General features: G+C 42.5%; 2 protein-coding genes across 13 annotated transcripts in view; one reads left to right on the top strand and one right to left on the bottom strand.

Moving 5' to 3' along the window:
- Positions 1 to 363: 363 nt before the first annotated feature.
- neflb (neurofilament, light polypeptide b) lies at positions 364 to 2,923 on the bottom strand. The gene is made up of 4 exons (XM_021308934.2): positions 1,706 to 2,923; positions 1,480 to 1,604; positions 988 to 1,394; positions 364 to 918 (listed from the first exon to the last, which is right to left on the bottom strand). The coding sequence occupies exons 1-4, from the start codon at positions 2,825 to 2,827 to the stop codon at positions 719 to 721; spliced, it is 1,854 nt and encodes a 617-aa protein (XP_021164609.2). The 5' UTR covers positions 2,828 to 2,923; the 3' UTR covers positions 364 to 718.
- Positions 2,924 to 6,528: 3,605 nt separating this feature from the next.
- Positions 6,529 to 17,661, top strand: part of cabin1 (calcineurin binding protein 1) — a 59,537-nt gene continuing 48,404 nt past the window's right edge. For 3 of the 12 annotated variants that reach the window (XM_036144561.1, XM_036144567.1, XM_036144562.1), the window contains exons 1-14: positions 6,530 to 6,824; positions 8,919 to 8,977; positions 9,064 to 9,156; positions 9,243 to 9,356; positions 10,232 to 10,366; positions 10,535 to 10,715; positions 12,404 to 12,533; positions 12,674 to 12,823; positions 13,598 to 13,902; positions 15,766 to 15,943; positions 16,041 to 16,174; positions 16,248 to 16,465; positions 17,097 to 17,169; positions 17,498 to 17,551. In XM_036144561.1, coding sequence (XP_036000454.1) covers positions 8,975 to 8,977; positions 9,064 to 9,156; positions 9,243 to 9,356; positions 10,232 to 10,366; positions 10,535 to 10,715; positions 12,404 to 12,533; positions 12,674 to 12,823; positions 13,598 to 13,902; positions 15,766 to 15,943; positions 16,041 to 16,174; positions 16,248 to 16,465; positions 17,097 to 17,169; positions 17,498 to 17,551 — 1,768 coding nt within the window. In that variant the 5' untranslated portion in view covers positions 6,530 to 6,824; positions 8,919 to 8,974. Of the gene's footprint in view, positions 6,825 to 8,918; positions 8,978 to 9,063; positions 9,157 to 9,242; positions 9,357 to 10,231; positions 10,367 to 10,534; positions 10,716 to 12,403; positions 12,534 to 12,673; positions 12,824 to 13,597; positions 13,903 to 15,765; positions 15,944 to 16,040; positions 16,175 to 16,247; positions 16,466 to 17,096; positions 17,170 to 17,497; positions 17,552 to 17,661 lie in introns of all 12 variants that reach the window. The other 9 variants (XM_036144566.1, XM_036144565.1, XM_036144563.1 and 6 more) reach the window with 5 other exon arrangements.

Below are 17,661 nucleotides of genomic sequence, written 5' to 3'. Positions count from 1 at the left end.
CGATGAGTATTTTTTTGCTGCTGGGATTGGCCTGCTGACTCTGCTCGTCCGCTCCAGCCCTTCCTCCCTTTCAGCCGTGGGCCAGTATATCAATGTGGATAAAAGCTGAGGTCTTCTGCCCCGGCGTTTATGCTCCCAACCCCCACATTAACCCCCATTACTATTCTGCTGAAAGTAAGGCCGAATAAAGAAGCAGCTCCGGGCTAAGATGAATAAATGAATCGCACGACAAATCCTTTTTCCTTGTTGAGTTACACAGATTGGGGTGTTGAGAATAGTTTTGTGCTTAAGACGTTTTAAATCGACTCTTCATCGCAGCCGCTTGTTTGTGTAAGTGTAAAAATGAAAAGGCGTGGAGGCAGCTTCAGGTTGATAAGGCTTCAAGGCTTTATTGGAGTTCAATGCAGCATATTTTATAGACTCAAAGCATTGGGAGGGAGTGGAGGTAAGGCGTTGCTAGACCTACGGACATAATAAGCACGTTCTGGCGGCCGTTAAAGCCCCTGCTGACGGACCCCCGCACAGGAGACTCTGCTCCTGACGGATCCCGCCTTTTGCTGGTTGCATTGCTAGCCGTAGCTCTGTAAACATGTGCATACATGCTGTTAGTGGTTCGAGTGACACGTACAATCTTCCGAGCTCATAAGGACACTATATCTCTTTTTTTTTTTTTTTTATGAGGCATCTTGAGCACCAGAAAACTTTGATTTGTTTTGGTCTAAACTTTCTTCTCAGATGGTTTTGCAGTTTTCTCCTCTTCTTCTGCTTCTTTTTCACCCTCCTCCTCCTCCTCCTCCTTTACATCCTCGTCGCCCCCTTCTTTTTGTTCAGTGTCACCTTCCTCTTGAGGTTGGCTTTCTTCTCCTCCCTCTTCTTCCTCTTTTTCGTCTTTAGCCTCCTCTTCCTGATCCTCTCCATCTGTGAGGGAAGAGTTGAGCTCAACAAACATGTTCTTTTCATCTTCAGAGTTAAAATGTTAATACTAACCTTCTTCTTTTGCTTCCTCTTCTCTCTCTAAAGCTTCCCCTCCCTCTTCCTCCTCCTCCTCCTCCTCCTCAGCCTTTTCTTCCTCCTCCCCCTCGTCTGCCACTTCTTCCTCTTCTCCCTCCTTCTCCTCCTCCTCCTCCTCTTCCACCTGTTCTGCCTCCTCTTCCTCTTGAGGAAGGCTGGCCTCCGCCTGCTGGGCTTGGCTTGCGGTTATCACGTCGTCTGTGCGGAGCGACGGGGAAAACAAGCGGGAGCTCAGCATGTAGGGAGCTGCAGAGCTGAGCAGAGACTGCGTGGAGACCTGCGCTCGTCCGTAAGCTGGAGCGTGGCTCATGGTCTGAGAGTAAACGGCGAAGGATCCTGGTTTGGGCGCGCTCAAGCGGATCTCCTCGCCTTCGAGAAGCTTCCTGGTGGGACGAGACATGAAGCATTAGGTTTCATAGTAACAATAAGTGTATAAACGTCTGCTCTGATCCAGACGCGTGGGACTACCTGTATGCTGCAATCTCAATATCCAGTGCCATCTTCACATTCAAGAGGTCTTGATAATCTTTCAGGTAGCGAGCCATGTCATTCTTGTTGGCCCTCAGTTCCTCCTCCAGTTGACTTATTGTGTCCTGCAAAAAGAGGAAGCCCACTAAAGTTCTAGCGTGTCTGATTTCTAGAACCGGTTTGCCCCTTGTCCTGTATCTCCCCTTTCTGTGCTCATGCTGCTTACCTGCAACGCAGAGATCTCAGCACTCTGCTTCTCCTCCACCTCCTGCAGCTGGTTTTCCAGAGACTGGTTCATCTCCCGGCAGGCGTCGATCTCCAGGGTTCTGTCTCGGAGCTGTCTGCGGTACTCGCCGGCTTCGTCCTTGGTGCTGCGGGCGCTCTCTGTGTTGCGGGCCGAGCCCACGGCCATCACGGTCATCTTGTTGCAGAACCAATCCTCCGCCGCCTGCAGGTTGCGTTGGGCCATCGTCTCGTACTGGCCACGGATTTCGCGGAGAGCGGTGGACAGGTCCGGCTTGGAGACCTCCATCTCCACCGCCACCTCAACGCTGTATTGAATTTGGGCCTGGAGCTCGGCGATCTCGCTCTCGCAGAGGCCCTTCAGGAAGGCCAGCTCGTCCAGGAGGATGCCGACCCTTTTCTCAAGCTCCGCCTGGCCCAGGGCGGCTTCATCTGCTCCCTTCCTGGCATCCATGAGCCGTGCCTCCGCATCCTCTCTGCCAAGGACTTGGTCCTTGTAGCGCTTCTGCAGGTTATTCAGCACATCCTCCATCTCGTCTCTGTGGTCCTGGGCCGCTTGCTTCTCATGGTGGGCCTCTTCGACGGCAGCACGGAGCTGGCGGATCTCGTGCTCATACAGGGCCCTGAGATTGGACGGCTCCGCCTGCCTCTGCCTGAGGAGCAGCAGCTCCGTCTCCAGCTGCTTGTTCTGCTGCTCCAGCTCATGGACCCTGTCGATGAAGCTGGCGAAGCGGTCGTTGAGGTCCTGAAGCTCAGCCTTCTCCTGGGTCCTCAGCTGTTTGAACTCGGAGCTCACTTGGACCGCCTGCTCGAGGCGGAGCTCAGTGGCAGCTGCAGCAGGAAGGATGGGGGAGTAGCTCGGAGGAGCTCTGGTGGATGTTGAATAACTTCTGCGTGAAGAAACGCGGGATGTCGCTGGGGCCGAGTGCATGGAGTAAGCAGACCTGGATCCAATTCCTCCGCCATACCCTGCGTTGCGCACAACCACTCTCCTCTTGTAAGTAGAAGGGAGATAAGGGTCAAAGCCAGTTGAAGTCATGATTTCGGAGATGTGCCGCACTCTGCCAGGGAAGGTAGCTGCGTTGTCTGCACAGTGAATCTGCATTACTCTGGCTTTTATAGGGCCAGTAATGACTGTGACGTAAGCTTTTTTTTTTCTTCTTCCACAGTGCTGACAGAAAGAATTGATTATGATCCTTGCCAGCCAGCAGAGATCGGGAGGAGGAGGGGGGGGGGGGGGGGTAGATGGCCGGGATAAGTAACGATGGAGCAAAATGGGCTGCAACAGATAGGGTCACAGAGGACATTAAACAGTCTGCTGTTACTCCTGAAAACTGCAGAGGAAGCTACAGTTTGACCACATAGATCCTTCGGAAGATATCAGTCCACCAAACATGACAGATGATAGAGGTTTGCATCATTTTACAGTTTAGTAAATGGTGAAGTAAAAGCTTGGGTAGCAACTGGGAGGTCCAAAGAAAGAAAGAAAGAAAGAAAGAAAGAAAGAAAGAAAGAAAGAAAGAAAGAAAGAAAGAAAGAAAGAAAGAAAGAAAGAAAGAAAGAAAGAAAGAAAGATTATTGCATACTTACATGTACTCGTTTGCCCCCTAGCGGTCATCTCTATATTATGCAGCACCAAAGCGTTTGAGGTTAAACACTTGCTTTGAACTTTACTTGCAGTTACCAGATTATACATTTCATACAAGAAAAACTATAGTTTGAGGATTATTTTCCATACAAATGTATTTGCTGCAATGCACCACTGCTGGATCACCTCCCTGTGAAATTTCAGAATTCAATTCCATTTATTCAGTTCTCTTGAAAGGAGGGGAGGGGGGAGCTCTCAGTTCAACAACAGGGGAGAAATCATGCTGTGGTACATTATGAGCTAATTTAATTACTTTAGGCTTTTGCATGAATCGTTTTCCTCTGCCGCAGAAGCGTTGAAACATTGTTTACATCTCACAAACAGAAAGACCTATAATCAATCTTTATTGTAGTCTAAATCCTAATCAGCTTCTCAATACTAACTCACGCACTATTTGATGTTTCTGAAAATCCAGTAGTAGTAAATGGTGTGGGTTACCCGTGATATCGGTTAGTGTAAGTTTTCTGTCATTCAGGGCGGATGTGCGTTTATATATAAACGCTTCGGATTATCTGTGATATGTTACATTTTTAATACCAAAATACATGGAGTGTGCTTTTTGTGTGGGCAGTGACCATGATGGCCAAGCCGGATTCCAAATTTATCTCTGACTCACTTTATGACAGAACACATTTTCTATAAATAAATTTCCTATCGGTTGTTTTGTAATGGGTTCCACTCTGGCTTACAAATAAGCTTTAAAACATACCTAACAATGTTCAATTTGTTTAGAAGGACCTTCTGCAGTCAGTTGATCGGGTGCACTTGTGAACAGTGGTGTAGTGGTCCCTGGAGAAGTGGGTATACTCTCAATGTTTGCCCTTTTAGACTAAGCTCAGAAAAAATCCATTTTAGAAACAATGACTTGTAACACTACTAGTTTACCCAAAAACCCATCAGTAGTGTTTAAGCATTTCAGCCTAAAATATGTAAGCTAAAATATTTAGATTAAAATATTTCCTTGAGCTACTACGTGAGGTGTGAAAATACTGTTGTCTGTTTTTGAAAGATTTTTTCCAGCTTCTGGCAGGTAATGTAAAATTTTCTTTGGTTTATATTGAAGGAATTCCTGCACTACGTCCAGAATCAACATTTCATTACTTTACTGTAGGTTTTTCAATATAGACCTAGATGATAAGGCATATGGAAAGTCTTGAATTCAATGAGATAGAGAATCTGTAGAAAGAGATAAAGGTGAAGACAAGGAGACAATCTAAACTCGAATCACTTTGTCTTTGTAAATCAATTCATGATTTACAAAGACAAAGTGAAACACACAAAGAACCGTTGATCCTGTTCATTTAGACCCCGTGACGATGAATGTTTAGCCCCAATTTATGAACCTTGATTTTAAAATGGACGGGATTTTAAACTTGACAGTCAAAAAGGACCTCAGTTAAGTAATTTTTATCATTTAAGGAACAAAGCAAAGGTAAAACCTATTCTTTCAAGGCAAAAAATATGGAAACACCACTCCAAGCCTTCATTTCATGATGGCTGGATTAGTGTAATTCTCTTTATCTCTGAATCACTGTTTGGCTTGCAGATACTGCTGAATGGTGCACATCAAGGGAGGATTTAGAAGTGGGCATACGCAATGCTGACTGAAAAATAAGTGGGTATACGCCGTATACCCGCGTATACCCTGGACTACACCACTGCTGTTGGCAAAGCGGAGTGGGAGGAGTTTACATTTTAAAGGGAGGCAAAGAATTATTTTCCAGCAAGAGAAGGGCGGTAACGACCTGCCATTACCGCAGATAAGCCAAGAGAGCAGTAGTCAAATGTGACTACCTGATGGCTAATAAACCACTTAATAATTGAATAGAGGCATATCAAAGAGAGAAGATCAGTTTATTTATTTATGTACATGTTATTGTATTTGTGATGGGCTGCATGCATGTGTGGGTGCTCCCCGGGTACCCTGGCTTCCTCCCGCAGACCAAGAAAAGCATGACCAGTTAAGTTAATGGTCTCTCATGTTGCCCTTAGGTGTCAGTGTGTGTGTTCATGGTTGTTTGTCCAGTGGGTCTCAATGTTGCCCGCTGAAAGACTGACAACCTGTCCAGGTTGTACCTCACGTTCGTCTATCCAATGTTCGTCACTGCATGGGGTTTACATGTTCTCCCTATCTATGCATGCGTTCTCTCCAGTCACTCCTGGCATCCTCCTACCCTCCAATGTCATGAATGTCAGTGTAATTAGTCACTATATTACCTCAAGTTGTGATAGTGTGTTAATGGTTGCTTGTCATGTGTGTCCCATGCCATCCTTTCCCCCAAAACCATGCAGCCCTGGGAGGGGAGCCGTATTCATATCATAGTGGTGGGCGGTCTGGACTTTAAATCCTATCACGATGTATTGTATCTTTATTGTGATAAAAATAAAAGTGAGGATAAAAAAATATTTACAGTGTCTTGAAGTCTTTTTTAGGTAACTGTGTGGCTGTGACTGCATGTCCGTTATAGCCCAATAAACACAAACACTGTCCTTTAAAAATACAATTACTAATGTAACATATAGCACATTAAAACAAAATTCGAAATATGTTTCATCAAGACAGTAGTTACATAAGGAGGTGTGATTTTTATCACTTACCTGCACACAGTAACTGCATTTAATTATATATATATATATATATATATATATATATATATATATATATATATATATATATATATATATATATAATTATAGACATAGTTAAATTAATTATATATATATATATATATATATATATATATATCTATATATATAGCTATATATATATATATATATATATATATATATATATATATATATATATAATTTAACTATGTCTATAATTCATCTATATTGATGCTTTCAAGAGACCAACACTAGAGAAAATAGCAAAAATAACAATCCTGCCAGTACTGGCACTTTTAGAGGTTTTCAGACGCCACTAATTGGAAATTATCGTTGTCAAGATTAACTCAAATTCTTATGATGACAAGAAATGTTTTACGATAACGATAAAACGATACGACAAAGGCCCACTTTGCTCACCCATTAAAAAAAACAGCTCTTAATTTCAGTCACATGGTTGAGTGGGTCCTCCGGTTTTGACATTAAACAACGCCGGCAAACCGCGGCTGCGCGCCGTACCTACTGCCTTCCCGGATGACTAATGGTGCGGACCCCCGTCCCCGCACCTCTCTGTTGTTTATGTGCCCGTACTCGTATCGAAGCATTTCATTGGTTCCACGTGTACACCCACAGAGTTTTGACCAATGGCCGGGAGGTTTACTAATTGGCGGGCAGCTACTGTCCTCTCCTGCTTGCAGACGTCTCGGATCCTTGACTTATTGCAACAAAGGATGATGAATACGTTTGAGTTCCTCTTCTGTTCCTGAGCAGTGGGCCGCCAGCCCGCCACCACTGAATGTCCCGCTGAAGTGTCAGAAAACCAGAGCAGGTCTCCGGGCGATGGACGGTGAGTCGGAGAGGCTAGGAAACCACGGTTGCCCTGGGAGATACAGGCTAACGTTAGCTGTTGCACAATTAGCCAGCTGGGGACAAAGCTGGAGCTTTATATCGTACTATATGAATCACAGTTGTACTCTACGGTAAACAGTAAGCCGTCGCCTGGCCAGGGTTGCAGCTGAGCTGTTCTAAACACGTCTGGCGAGATAAAGTGAGCTGGGTCCGTGGTGTTGGCAGGCTAACCAGGCTAGCTGATGGAGCCGCTCGGTAAAGTTAGCTTCTACTCGGTTCACTGGCACGGTCTGTCCTCCGTCGCCGTTCTCTGTGTTGTTACGTCTTATTTTGTCAGATTCATTACAACCAAACAGGATGAGCAACAGATTAAGGTCCAGCTGTAAAGCAGAACCTCAGCATGATGCTACCACCTCCATGCGCGACTCCTCCAAACTCTCTTCCTTTCTTAATGGCAGGGAGGTTGAACCTTTATGTCGTCTCACTATAAGCCTTTTCTGTAGAGGCTATTTCGCTTGTCCCCATGGACAGCTGGGAATTTCCCCTAAAGCTCGAAGGTGTGGATTATTGAGCTGCAGCTCAATAAGTGAACTAACTTATATATCGTAAATATCTTGCTTGACATCTGTGTACACGCGTGGCATCAGTTAAGTGAAGCCGTTCCTTTAATGTCCCTCAATGGGGAAATTCGGGTGTGACAGTGGCAAACACACACACACAGTTATTAGTGATGAGAGAAGAATACAAGGGAAAAAAGTAAACTGTCTAATCTAAGGTTAGCTCTAAAGAAGAGTAGAAGGGTAAATAAATAAATTGAACAAAGGAAAAACAAAAGTTATTTGCTAGTGGAGAAATAACTCCAGTCTGTGGACCTAACACACGGTAATAGAGTATGCAATATTTCCATAACGTACAAAGTTTAAGCAATAAGCACCATGCCTCATAGTCCAGCAGCATCCCAGCTGAGGTGCGTGTAGGTTACCTTAGCGTTTGGGTACAGCGTAAAACAATGAATGGCTGAGTCAGAGCCTGTGCAACGATCTGCATGATGTAGACGGTTGTCTCAGCATCTTAGAACAGTGCCAGCAGTAAATGGTTGGATCAGAACCTGTGCAACAATTTGATTTATGATTTAAACATATTATAAAATCTGTCTGCAGCCGGGAGGAACGATCCCTCATAGAGAGCCGTCTCAGCCGCCTTGTTCTAAATAGAACGATCTCCGCGACCCACTGCCTCGTCCTCCGCTCATGCTGAGCACGGTTCAGTCGTGCTTCTCCGGCACGCTGGCCAAAGACGGCGTCGCCGTCACACGGCTAAAGTCTGTTGCCGTTCCATTTTGCTTACGTTTTCGGTGTTTCGTGGTGCAGCGCCTCCACAGGCGAGGGGTTGAACAGGTTGGTCAAAAGGTTCGGTTCGTTTGACAAAAGCGCAGTGTGAAAGCAAACCGCACCAACTGCAAATCAGCAGTTTGGTCCCCAATCGGACCGAGTCTACCGGACTATCGGGTGGGAAAACGACCCCGGTCTTTGGCCGTGCTGGACCCGCTTCCCTCTGCACAGTGACGCCGGTGTTCCAGCACCTTCCAGCTTCGGATGAGCCTCAGCGATTTTTAGCATTTTAACCCATCCAGCTCAGGTCAGATGGTTGAAACGTCCCAAAGAAATGTCAGAACTGGGGTTGAAAAGGTCCCATTAGAACGCTTCAGTGGTTCCTCCAAAGCCCTGACCTCAAACCTTATGAAAGTTCGTGGACTATATGATTAAAAGTAGGGTTCATGCCAGCAAATCAAATAATTTAAATACGCTGTATCATTTTCAAGACGAAGGGTGTTCAATTATCCAGTCAGAAATGCGCTAGGACCTCGTAGAGGGGGACTCTAGTGTGTGGTTTCTGTGCAACTCGCTGTAGGACATTCTGCCAAATACCAGTTGGAATGTATGAATATATTTGAGCCTGCATGTGTAATCAGTAATTTACTTGTTTAAGATTCACCAAAGTTTTGTGTGTTCTAATCATTTCACCCTGGAAAAAGACCAATTCAAAATGCTTGGTTAAAGTCCCCGGATGATTGATTTTCTTCATCCTGCAGAACCCGTCAAAGGTTCCCCACAGTAACAGCAGAGGAGCCGCTTTAAAGATACCAAAATGGTGAGCTGTGCTTTATACGATGACTTGCCGCACCCCCGCGTCTCTGATTTGCTGCTGCTGCTGAGTTTTGTTGTCCATCCTTGCAGATTCGAATTGCAGCTCTAAACGCCGCTTCGACGGCCGCCGACGAGTCGCAGGACCCGCTGAGGAGCAGCAAGAGTCAGACAAAGGAGGCTCAGGTGCTGACCGAGTGACGACGAGCGGCTAACCCGTCTCCAGGTGATAGTTTAGGTTTTTTTTTTTAAACTTGAATTTACCTCCACAGGAAGCGGAGGCTTTCGCGCTGTACCACAAAGCTTTGGATCTCCAGAAACATGACAAGTTCGAGGAGTCTGCCAAGGCCTACCATGAGCTTCTGAAAACGCCGCTGCTCAAAGAGGTAAGCTCATCTGAGTGTATTATACTTTCTAAATAAAAAACAGAGCAGTTAATATCGTTACATTTGGGCATCTAAAGTCGGTTGTTTTCTAAATCTCTAACTGTGGTTCATGTGGAAAACGTGCTCTGAGATGTTTACAACAGGCGGTTTTCCACGATCAGACACGTTCATTTGAGATGAATCCTGACACAAAGACAATAAAACGCTGCTGCTAAGAAAATAAAAACAACACAATACAGTACAAATATACAAATACAGCACAACCGATGTAGTTTTAGTGTTGCCAGAGGTGCGGTTTGTTTAACTCATTGTCTAACTAACCCAACAACGCTTCACAGAGCTCCTGGATTTATGGGGAGACTAAATTTCATACTGATGTCCTTCTTAGGTAACTTCTAAAAGCAGTGCATTTTATTTAGGGGTATCAGAGTTAGAGTAAATTGAATAAATTTACACGTCACATTGTTTAGATTTGTTTTTAAAAATAATGTATGCAGTAATTTTTCTTCCCTCTTCAGAATCCTGCACTCTTGATCTACCAAATAATGTCCCAGTAAAATAGATCAAACTTTGTGGTTTTAATGTGACAAACTGAGGAAGTAGAAGGGGTCTGAACACTTTCACAAGGCAATTTTATTCATATAGCACATTTAAGTAACACAACGATTCAAAGTGCTGTACATGAACAGAAAAAAACATTACAGAGGGAAATATTATCTAGAAAAAGTAATCATTACATTAACAAAGGAGGAAATAAATAAGAGAAATGTCACCTAATAGTGATTTTGCAGAGTAATTTCGGACAGATGAATCGCTGTTTCTGTGCTTTTCCTTTGCCGTTGGTGCCAAAGATCACACGCTGTTCAACTTTTCAGGCCATGCCCTCAGAAGACCAAAGAGTGGGTCTCAAGCATCCTGGACTGATGCTGAAATACTCCACGTTTAAAAACCTGGCTACTATGGCGGCATCACGGGAGGACTTGGAGAAAGCAATGGAGTTTTATCTGGAGGTAAGGGTGACGTTCTCCTGCTTCTCTTCTTCATGTATTTGTTTCGGAAATGTCTCTCCTTTGCTTACAGTGTTAATCTGTGTGAATTATTCAGAGGAGTTTGCGTCATAACTCCTCTTCTGGTTTTGCCTCTTTCTTTTTTTTTTTTTTTTCTCTTTCTTCCCGCAGGCCGTCATGTTGGACTCCACCGACGTGAACATGTGGTATAAAATCGGCCAGGTGGCTGTGCGACTTGTGCGCATCCCTCTAGCTCGTCACGCGTTTGAGGAGGGCCTGCACTGCAACCCCGACCACTGGCCATGCCTGGACAACCTCATCACTATCCTGTATGCCCTTAGTGACTATACTTGTAAGTAATGCATGCTAATGAGCTGCAGCCAAGGGACGCTCCCATCAGGATGTGATCTCCCTGATACTGATTTGAGTTAGGCCTGGACCATAATTCAATAACAATATATATCGATCGATAGACGTATATCGATGATAGAAAAAAAGGTCAATAAAAAGTTCAATAGAATAGCAGTTTTCCATCCTTCTGCATTTTAGCCATGTAGGTTAATATTACAGTCATTAATCCTCCCAACCAATCTCAACGCAGACCCAGGAACCAAGCTCCGCCCCCTTCAAAGGGTTCAGAGAGCACGCGTTTTGTTTTTTCTTTGTTCTTTGTTGAAAACGTGCAGTTTTGGTAAAAAGTTAGTTGAATAAAGGGCTGAGTTTGAATTCAGTGTTTGTGAGTACTGTATCTAAAAATAGGTTGCTGAGCAACGGCATAAAATGGCCAGGGCTGCACTTAAAATATATGTTTTGAATTTGTTGATAATTATCGATATCGATCCAATATGATTTCTATTTTATTGATATGTGTTTTTCTATATCGTCCAGCCCTAATTTGGGTTATTACGATGAGACGTTTGCTGACACCGGGTCATAGTCTGATAATTGGATCAAATACCTGCAAATGCTTAAAAAACCTGGTAACTTTAAAGTGCAGTAAAATAACAATCAGCATTTGCTTATTGACTGTAATTATTATTACTATAGTGACAGATATTTTGTTCAGTTCTGGCTTAGCTTGCTTGCTCTCTCTTTTTATATAACCCTTCCATAGTTTTGTTATGTTACATAGTGTATAACATAACAAAACTTGGAGAACAGGTCTTGCTCCTGCTTCATGAAGTTGCTGCTTTTTCTTTAGAACCCCATAAAATGCCATGCCTTGTTTGACGTGCTCTGGTATATTTCTCTCCTACAAAGCCGAGCCGATCACATGGTACACTTAGAGGGTGTGGCAGCATCCTCTCACTCTTATTATATTATCTTAAAGAGTTATAAACACTTGGGTAGCAAGTAGGTGTGCAGAACCTGGTCTGAGTTTTCTCAAGGCCTTCAGATAGCGATTTTTTTATTTTTTATTATTATTTATTTTTTTATTTTAATTGGAGTGATACCGTCTAAGGCAGGGGAGTCAAACTAATTTCTATACCGGGCCACTTTGACATCATGAAGTCATTAAAAGGGCTGGATGATACTTTTGATTTCATAATTTCATTTCAGTTCACATAGAAGAAAATGCATAGTATCATAAAAGTAGCACCTTAGGCCCAGTTTATACAGTTTATCTGCAAAAATAAAGTTGATATTGGGTGAGTTACACTTTGAACTCATGATTCTGCTTCACTTTTTCTCTTTTTGGACATTTCTGGGTTGTTTTAATGTGTTGTGGGAAAACTGACATCTAGTGGCAGGATGCTGCTACTACACAGTTAAAAAACTCAACATTTGCTACAAAAGGCACAGTTTTAGCCCCTTTATACAATTTAAGATGATATATGCCTCTACTTTAAGACATGATATGCCTTTTTTTGGCTCTTGAGGGCCGGATAAAATCCCTTTACAAGCCAGAATCGGCCCGCGGGCCTTGAGTTTGACACATGTGGTCTAAGGGATCGATCAGGGACATTCCTATTTATTCTTTCCAACCATAATGATTTAAGAATGGGGGTAAAAAGTACATTTTTCTAAAAATTTTTGCAGATTGTTTGTACTTCATTGCCAAAGCCCTGGAGAAGGACCATTGCTACACCAAAGGCCTGGTGTTAAAGGAAAAAATCTTTAAGGAACAGCCTTGTTTGAAGAGGGATACGATGCAAATGTTCACAAAATGGTAAAACCAGTTCACTTTTTTTCAATTTCTTTTTTCTATTTTTTTTTCTTCTTTTAGCACGCCATACATTTACAATGCTGTGACCCTAAATCTGCCCAGTCCTGAACGTTTGCATGCGTTTAACTGTGGTTTTACTGCAGCGACGTGTCCGTTCACTACGTGGAGGTGGAGGACGAAGAGCGCAGATCTGTCATTGAGGAGGCTCTGGAGATACGGAGGCGCAGACAGGCTCTGTCTCACTGTGAACCCAAAGCAGACCTTGTCCTGAGTCAGCCCATACACTGCTTCTCGTTAGTTCCTCCTTTCAATTCCTCGTTTGGTGGTTACGTTTATATTGACACTTCAGCACATGCTTAATAGTATTGTTAACCACATTTCTTTGATGCTAGCATTATCCCTGCATAGTTTCTTTAAAACGCAGAGAAAAAGCATCGGCTGAATAAAATGTACTTTCCCTAAATTTGTGGTTGAACATCTCTTCTCTTAATGTAGAAATGGTGATCTGCTTAGAGCAGGGGTCTGCAACCTGTGGCTCTTTGGACATTCCACAGTGGCTCTTAATGACTTTGGCTACAAATTCTATTTTTATTATGGTATTTAAATGTAGTAATGATAATAAATACAGGTTTTAGCAACTTTTTCTTGGACTAATTGCTTTTAATTTTCACAACAGAATGATGCTAAAAGTGCAAGTAATATTTATTTTTAAATCAATATTTTTTCATTATGTTGGAAACTATGATTTTTTTTTTTTTTTACATCATCATCCACAAACATCAACATCCCACCCATCCTATTTTTTCAAACCTCAAAATAGACATAAAATGGCGTTTCTTTAACGATGACAACATATTTCCTACAGTAGATCTTTATCACAAATTATTTCAAAACCCACACAACATTTGCGGCTCTGAACGAGTTTAATTCAAGTGGACTGTAGACAAAACGGCTCTTTAGACTGTAAACGTTGCAGACCCCTGGCTTAGAGGAACTCCTTGTCTTTGTTTCTCCTCTGAGGTTATTTTTAAAACTGTAATCTTGAAGTCTCTTCTCTTTCACCTCAGATGGAAGCACGTCGGCGAAAGCTTCCTCGCTATGTACAAACATCAGACCACCTGCGAACCTCCACGGCCCAGCCTGGGCCACAGAGTTGACCTGTCGGCGTACCGCGACCCCACCTTCCCTCAGAACCTTCCCCAGCCCAGCAGCCCCGTCAGTATGGGCCTGACCACCGTGCTGAGCAGCCCCAGTTCTTCCCTGCCACCAGTGACCTTCAACGAGCCCGCAGTCCTCCCCCAGCCTGGTGCTCAACCTCAAATCACCCTCAGCCAGACCACTGTGGAGGTCACCACTACAGCGCCCCCTGCTGGTTGGTTTCTGTCTCGCTTTCTTTCTTCTACTGTTTTATTTTCTTTTTTTTCCTCTTTTTTCCTGTTTTTTCTTTTTCATTCTTGTGGTCTTTTTCTTTTCTTCTGTCTTTTTTCTTCTTTTTTCCGCTTCTGTTTTTGTTTTCTTTTTTCTCTTTTTTTCTGTATTTTTTTTTCTTTTTTTCCCTGTTTTTTTTTTTTTTTTTTTTTTTTTTTTTTTTTTTTTTTTTTTTTTTTTTTTTCTTTCTTTCTTTTGTAGAAAAGTAGTAAAAGTATTAGGTTACACTTCTCCTCAGTAATTCTGGGGTCTTCACACCCCTTTAACCCGTTTACATATTGTCTCGTGAGGTTTATAAAGTTTTCTTGGTTTTTTACGTGATAGACTAACACACAGTGGTTCATAAACGGCGAGTGGAAGGAAAAGGAGGCGTGGTTTTCAGAAAAGTTTACAAGTAAAAATGAGAAGTGTTGCATACATTTGTATTTGGGGCCCCTGCATCATTGCGCTATAAAAGCACCTTTTGCTGTTCTATAGCGCAATGACAGCTTTACGTCTTTAGGGAGGATGTCTGTAGCAGCTCTGCTCTATCAGAAACTGAGATTTTTATCCGCTAAATGTAGGGCTGGGCAATATATTGAGATTTTCAAAAATATCGAGATAAAAAAAATATCATTTATATCAAGATGGTTTATGTTGTATTATAATTACACTTTTATGTGTTCCAGTAGGTTATTTTATTAGCTGTTTCTCATATTTATCTATAGCTGTTAGCTGTGAGACTTTTTGGATAAAGCTATGATTCACAGATACCTTTTTTATAATTACTGAATGTAAAGAAAAAAATATCAAGATATAAATCATATGTTGGCATTCAGCCTGAAAATATCAAGATTTTTTTTTTGTGCATATCGCCCAACTCTAGCTAAATGTTTCCAGATCCGTTAGAGTGGATGGTGAGAATCACTGAACATCAGTTTCTACTAGATGTACCACTGTATCTCAATTGTATATATGTTTGAACTATGAATAGGACAATTTATCCCCCATAATGCTTTGGGCTAGATCAGTCCACCCTAAACAGCTACAGCTTAGGCTGCTGAGGATGGTTGCTCTGCTGAAAGGTGAACCTCCTCCCTGGGTTTAAGTCTTTTGCAGCCTCTAGAAATTTTTTTTGGGGATGCCTTGGCAACCCCACAGCATTATACCACCAACACTATGTGTCGCTGTGAGGATTGTGTGTCAGGTTTACTTATTAAGTGAATTCAGCCTTAAAATGCCTTTTCTGGGCATCGGATTAAAAGAGCTTGAATACAAATGCCTGCCACTAGGGCTGGACGACATAGAAAAAAGCATATCGATAAAATAGAAATCATATTGATCAATATCGATAATTATCAAAAAAGTCTTAAAAAAGAAAAAAAAAAAAAAAAAAAGAACGTGCTCTCTGAACTCTTTGAAGGCTGATGGAGCTGTCCTGGGTCTGTGTTTGTCATTGGTTAGGAGGATGTAATGACTGAAGTATTAACCTACATGATAGGATAGAATGCGCTGTTCTTTTATTGAACTTTTTATTGACCCATTTTTTTTCTTCTATTGAACCACACTTCTATCGATCAATATATATATCGTTATTGCATTATTGTCTAGCCCTACCTGCCACACTTTTCAGATGTTTGTTTGTAAAAAAACCAAACAAACAAAAAACGCAGAGACTCACGTATCCATTTCCTTCCACTTCTCTATTTTGCACGACTGTGTTGGCCGATCACCTTAGAGCCCATCAAAGGGTAAAAAGACATTGTTAGTGACCTGCCAAAATTTGGAGATGTTCCAGTAGCCTGAAGGCTTTTGTGTGCCACCACAGCTGCAGGCATGGAGATTTCCCTGGCAGATAAAGCGAAGAAGGGTCCAAAAAGGAAACGTACGGTGGAGGATAGCGGTGAGACGGCCAAACGCCGCTCGGCACGTGTTCGCAACACAAAATGCAAGAAGGAAGAGAAGATAGACTTTCAGGAGCTTCTTTTTAAATACTTACCGTCCAGGTAGGTTGACCTGAAACTCGTGTGCAAAATTCACATATTTTCATGGTTATTTAAAAAAAAAAAAATTCTGAACACATTTTTTACTGGTTGGTTTCAGGCTGAAGAAGTTTGACCCTGATAACGACGATGAGAGCTTGGGGAATCCTGAGACGCAGAGTGACGGGAAGGATGACGTTCAGCCTTATCATGGGAGCTGCTTACCAGCTGACTCAGTGGCACCGATGGAATCTGGTACGTTGTCTAAACGTCTTTTCAACATAGTTTAGTTTATCAAACTAAACAACGTTGTGTTTCCCTTGGCCAGAGCAACAAGATGTCCACAACTTCCTGATCAACAATTTAACCAATGGGGGTATCCTGGATCTGATGATGCGCTATCTGAAAGCGGTCGGTCAGAAGTTCATGGAGGAGTGGCCGTGGGGGCTGACCGCTGTGGTGCTGGAGGTCTATCAGACCTGGAGGAAGCACAGCATGGGCTTGCCCAACCCTCTCCTTCGGGACTGCAGCAACCAGCACATCCGGGTAAAAAAGAAATCAAAAGGAAATCTCTTTAATTCCTAGCTTGACCAAATCTATGAAAAAGGTTCAATCCTCAGGCTTCTGCGATAGAGCCACCTGGAGAATGTTCAGCACAAGTAGGGATGGGTCAAAAAACACAATGTCGGGACTTTATACAGGAAAATTACAATCAGGATTTTACAACAGTTTACTTCTGTAAAAACAACCCTCAGTGGAAAAACCTGAAACAGCATTTTTGGACTGATTTTCATGCATTTGTCAAATTTTCTACAATTTATGTCAAGAACGACTGGTGTATAATATTTAAGACAAGAGCTGCACTGAGAAGTCATCTGGCGACCCAAAGCAAAGGACTTTCAGATCTTCTGACTGACTGACGAGAAGGTCTTACCAGTCAGTGATGCATAAAACCCAAGCTCTACTGGCTAGTGCTGACAAAGCTCTTCAGTGTGGATGTTAGTGTTTAAAAGCAAAGTCGGACAAAGAACAAAAGCTGTCTGAAGTTTAAAGGCAACTCTTTTGAGTTTAAAGGCAGTTTGACTGATCATTCAGGCTGCAGTTTCTGCTCATTTCACTCCTTCACACCGTTCTTCTGTTTTGTCCTTTCAGTACTCTATATTTTCTGCCTATACAGGAAATGATTACAATGAGCCTGGCCTGTATGGAGTTGCAGCTGGAACAGTGGCTGCACAACAAAGGGAAGATTGGTAAGTTGGCGAGCTCACTTTGTTGTGTTGGATTGATTTTTTACTGATAAAACCTGGCTGCACGATGAAGACTGCTTTAAGATAAGCAGTGGATTTCAAGCACTTACTGTTAGCACAACCACCAAACTTGTAATCAAATTAAACTACAATAAATTCACTTTTTTCATTTTTACTTATCTTATTGTTTATTCATTGTTTCTGCGTGATCACGAAGAGTCTTGAAGTTATTTGTAATCAGAACTTTTAGCCTTGAAATGTTTGACATGTGGCCAGATTATTTCTTTATATGTGCTACCAGCACACATTTATTCCATGATTTTATTTCCAGATGGAGAGTTTGTGCGATTTTCTTCTGTGACAACTATGATGCAGGAAGCAAGGAGTGAGCTCTGTCTAAATTCATTTGTATTCAAAAGTCTACATTTACTATAACTTGCTATGAACATGGAGGTTTCTGTAGTTTACTTTTTTAAATAGTCAAATGGCTAAAAG

This window comes from Fundulus heteroclitus, chromosome 12, assembly GCF_011125445.2.
Source record: "Fundulus heteroclitus isolate FHET01 chromosome 12, MU-UCD_Fhet_4.1, whole genome shotgun sequence".
NCBI classification, from domain to species: Eukaryota; Metazoa; Chordata; class Actinopteri; order Cyprinodontiformes; family Fundulidae; genus Fundulus; species Fundulus heteroclitus.
This window is presented reverse-complemented; position numbering and strand designations above follow the sequence as displayed.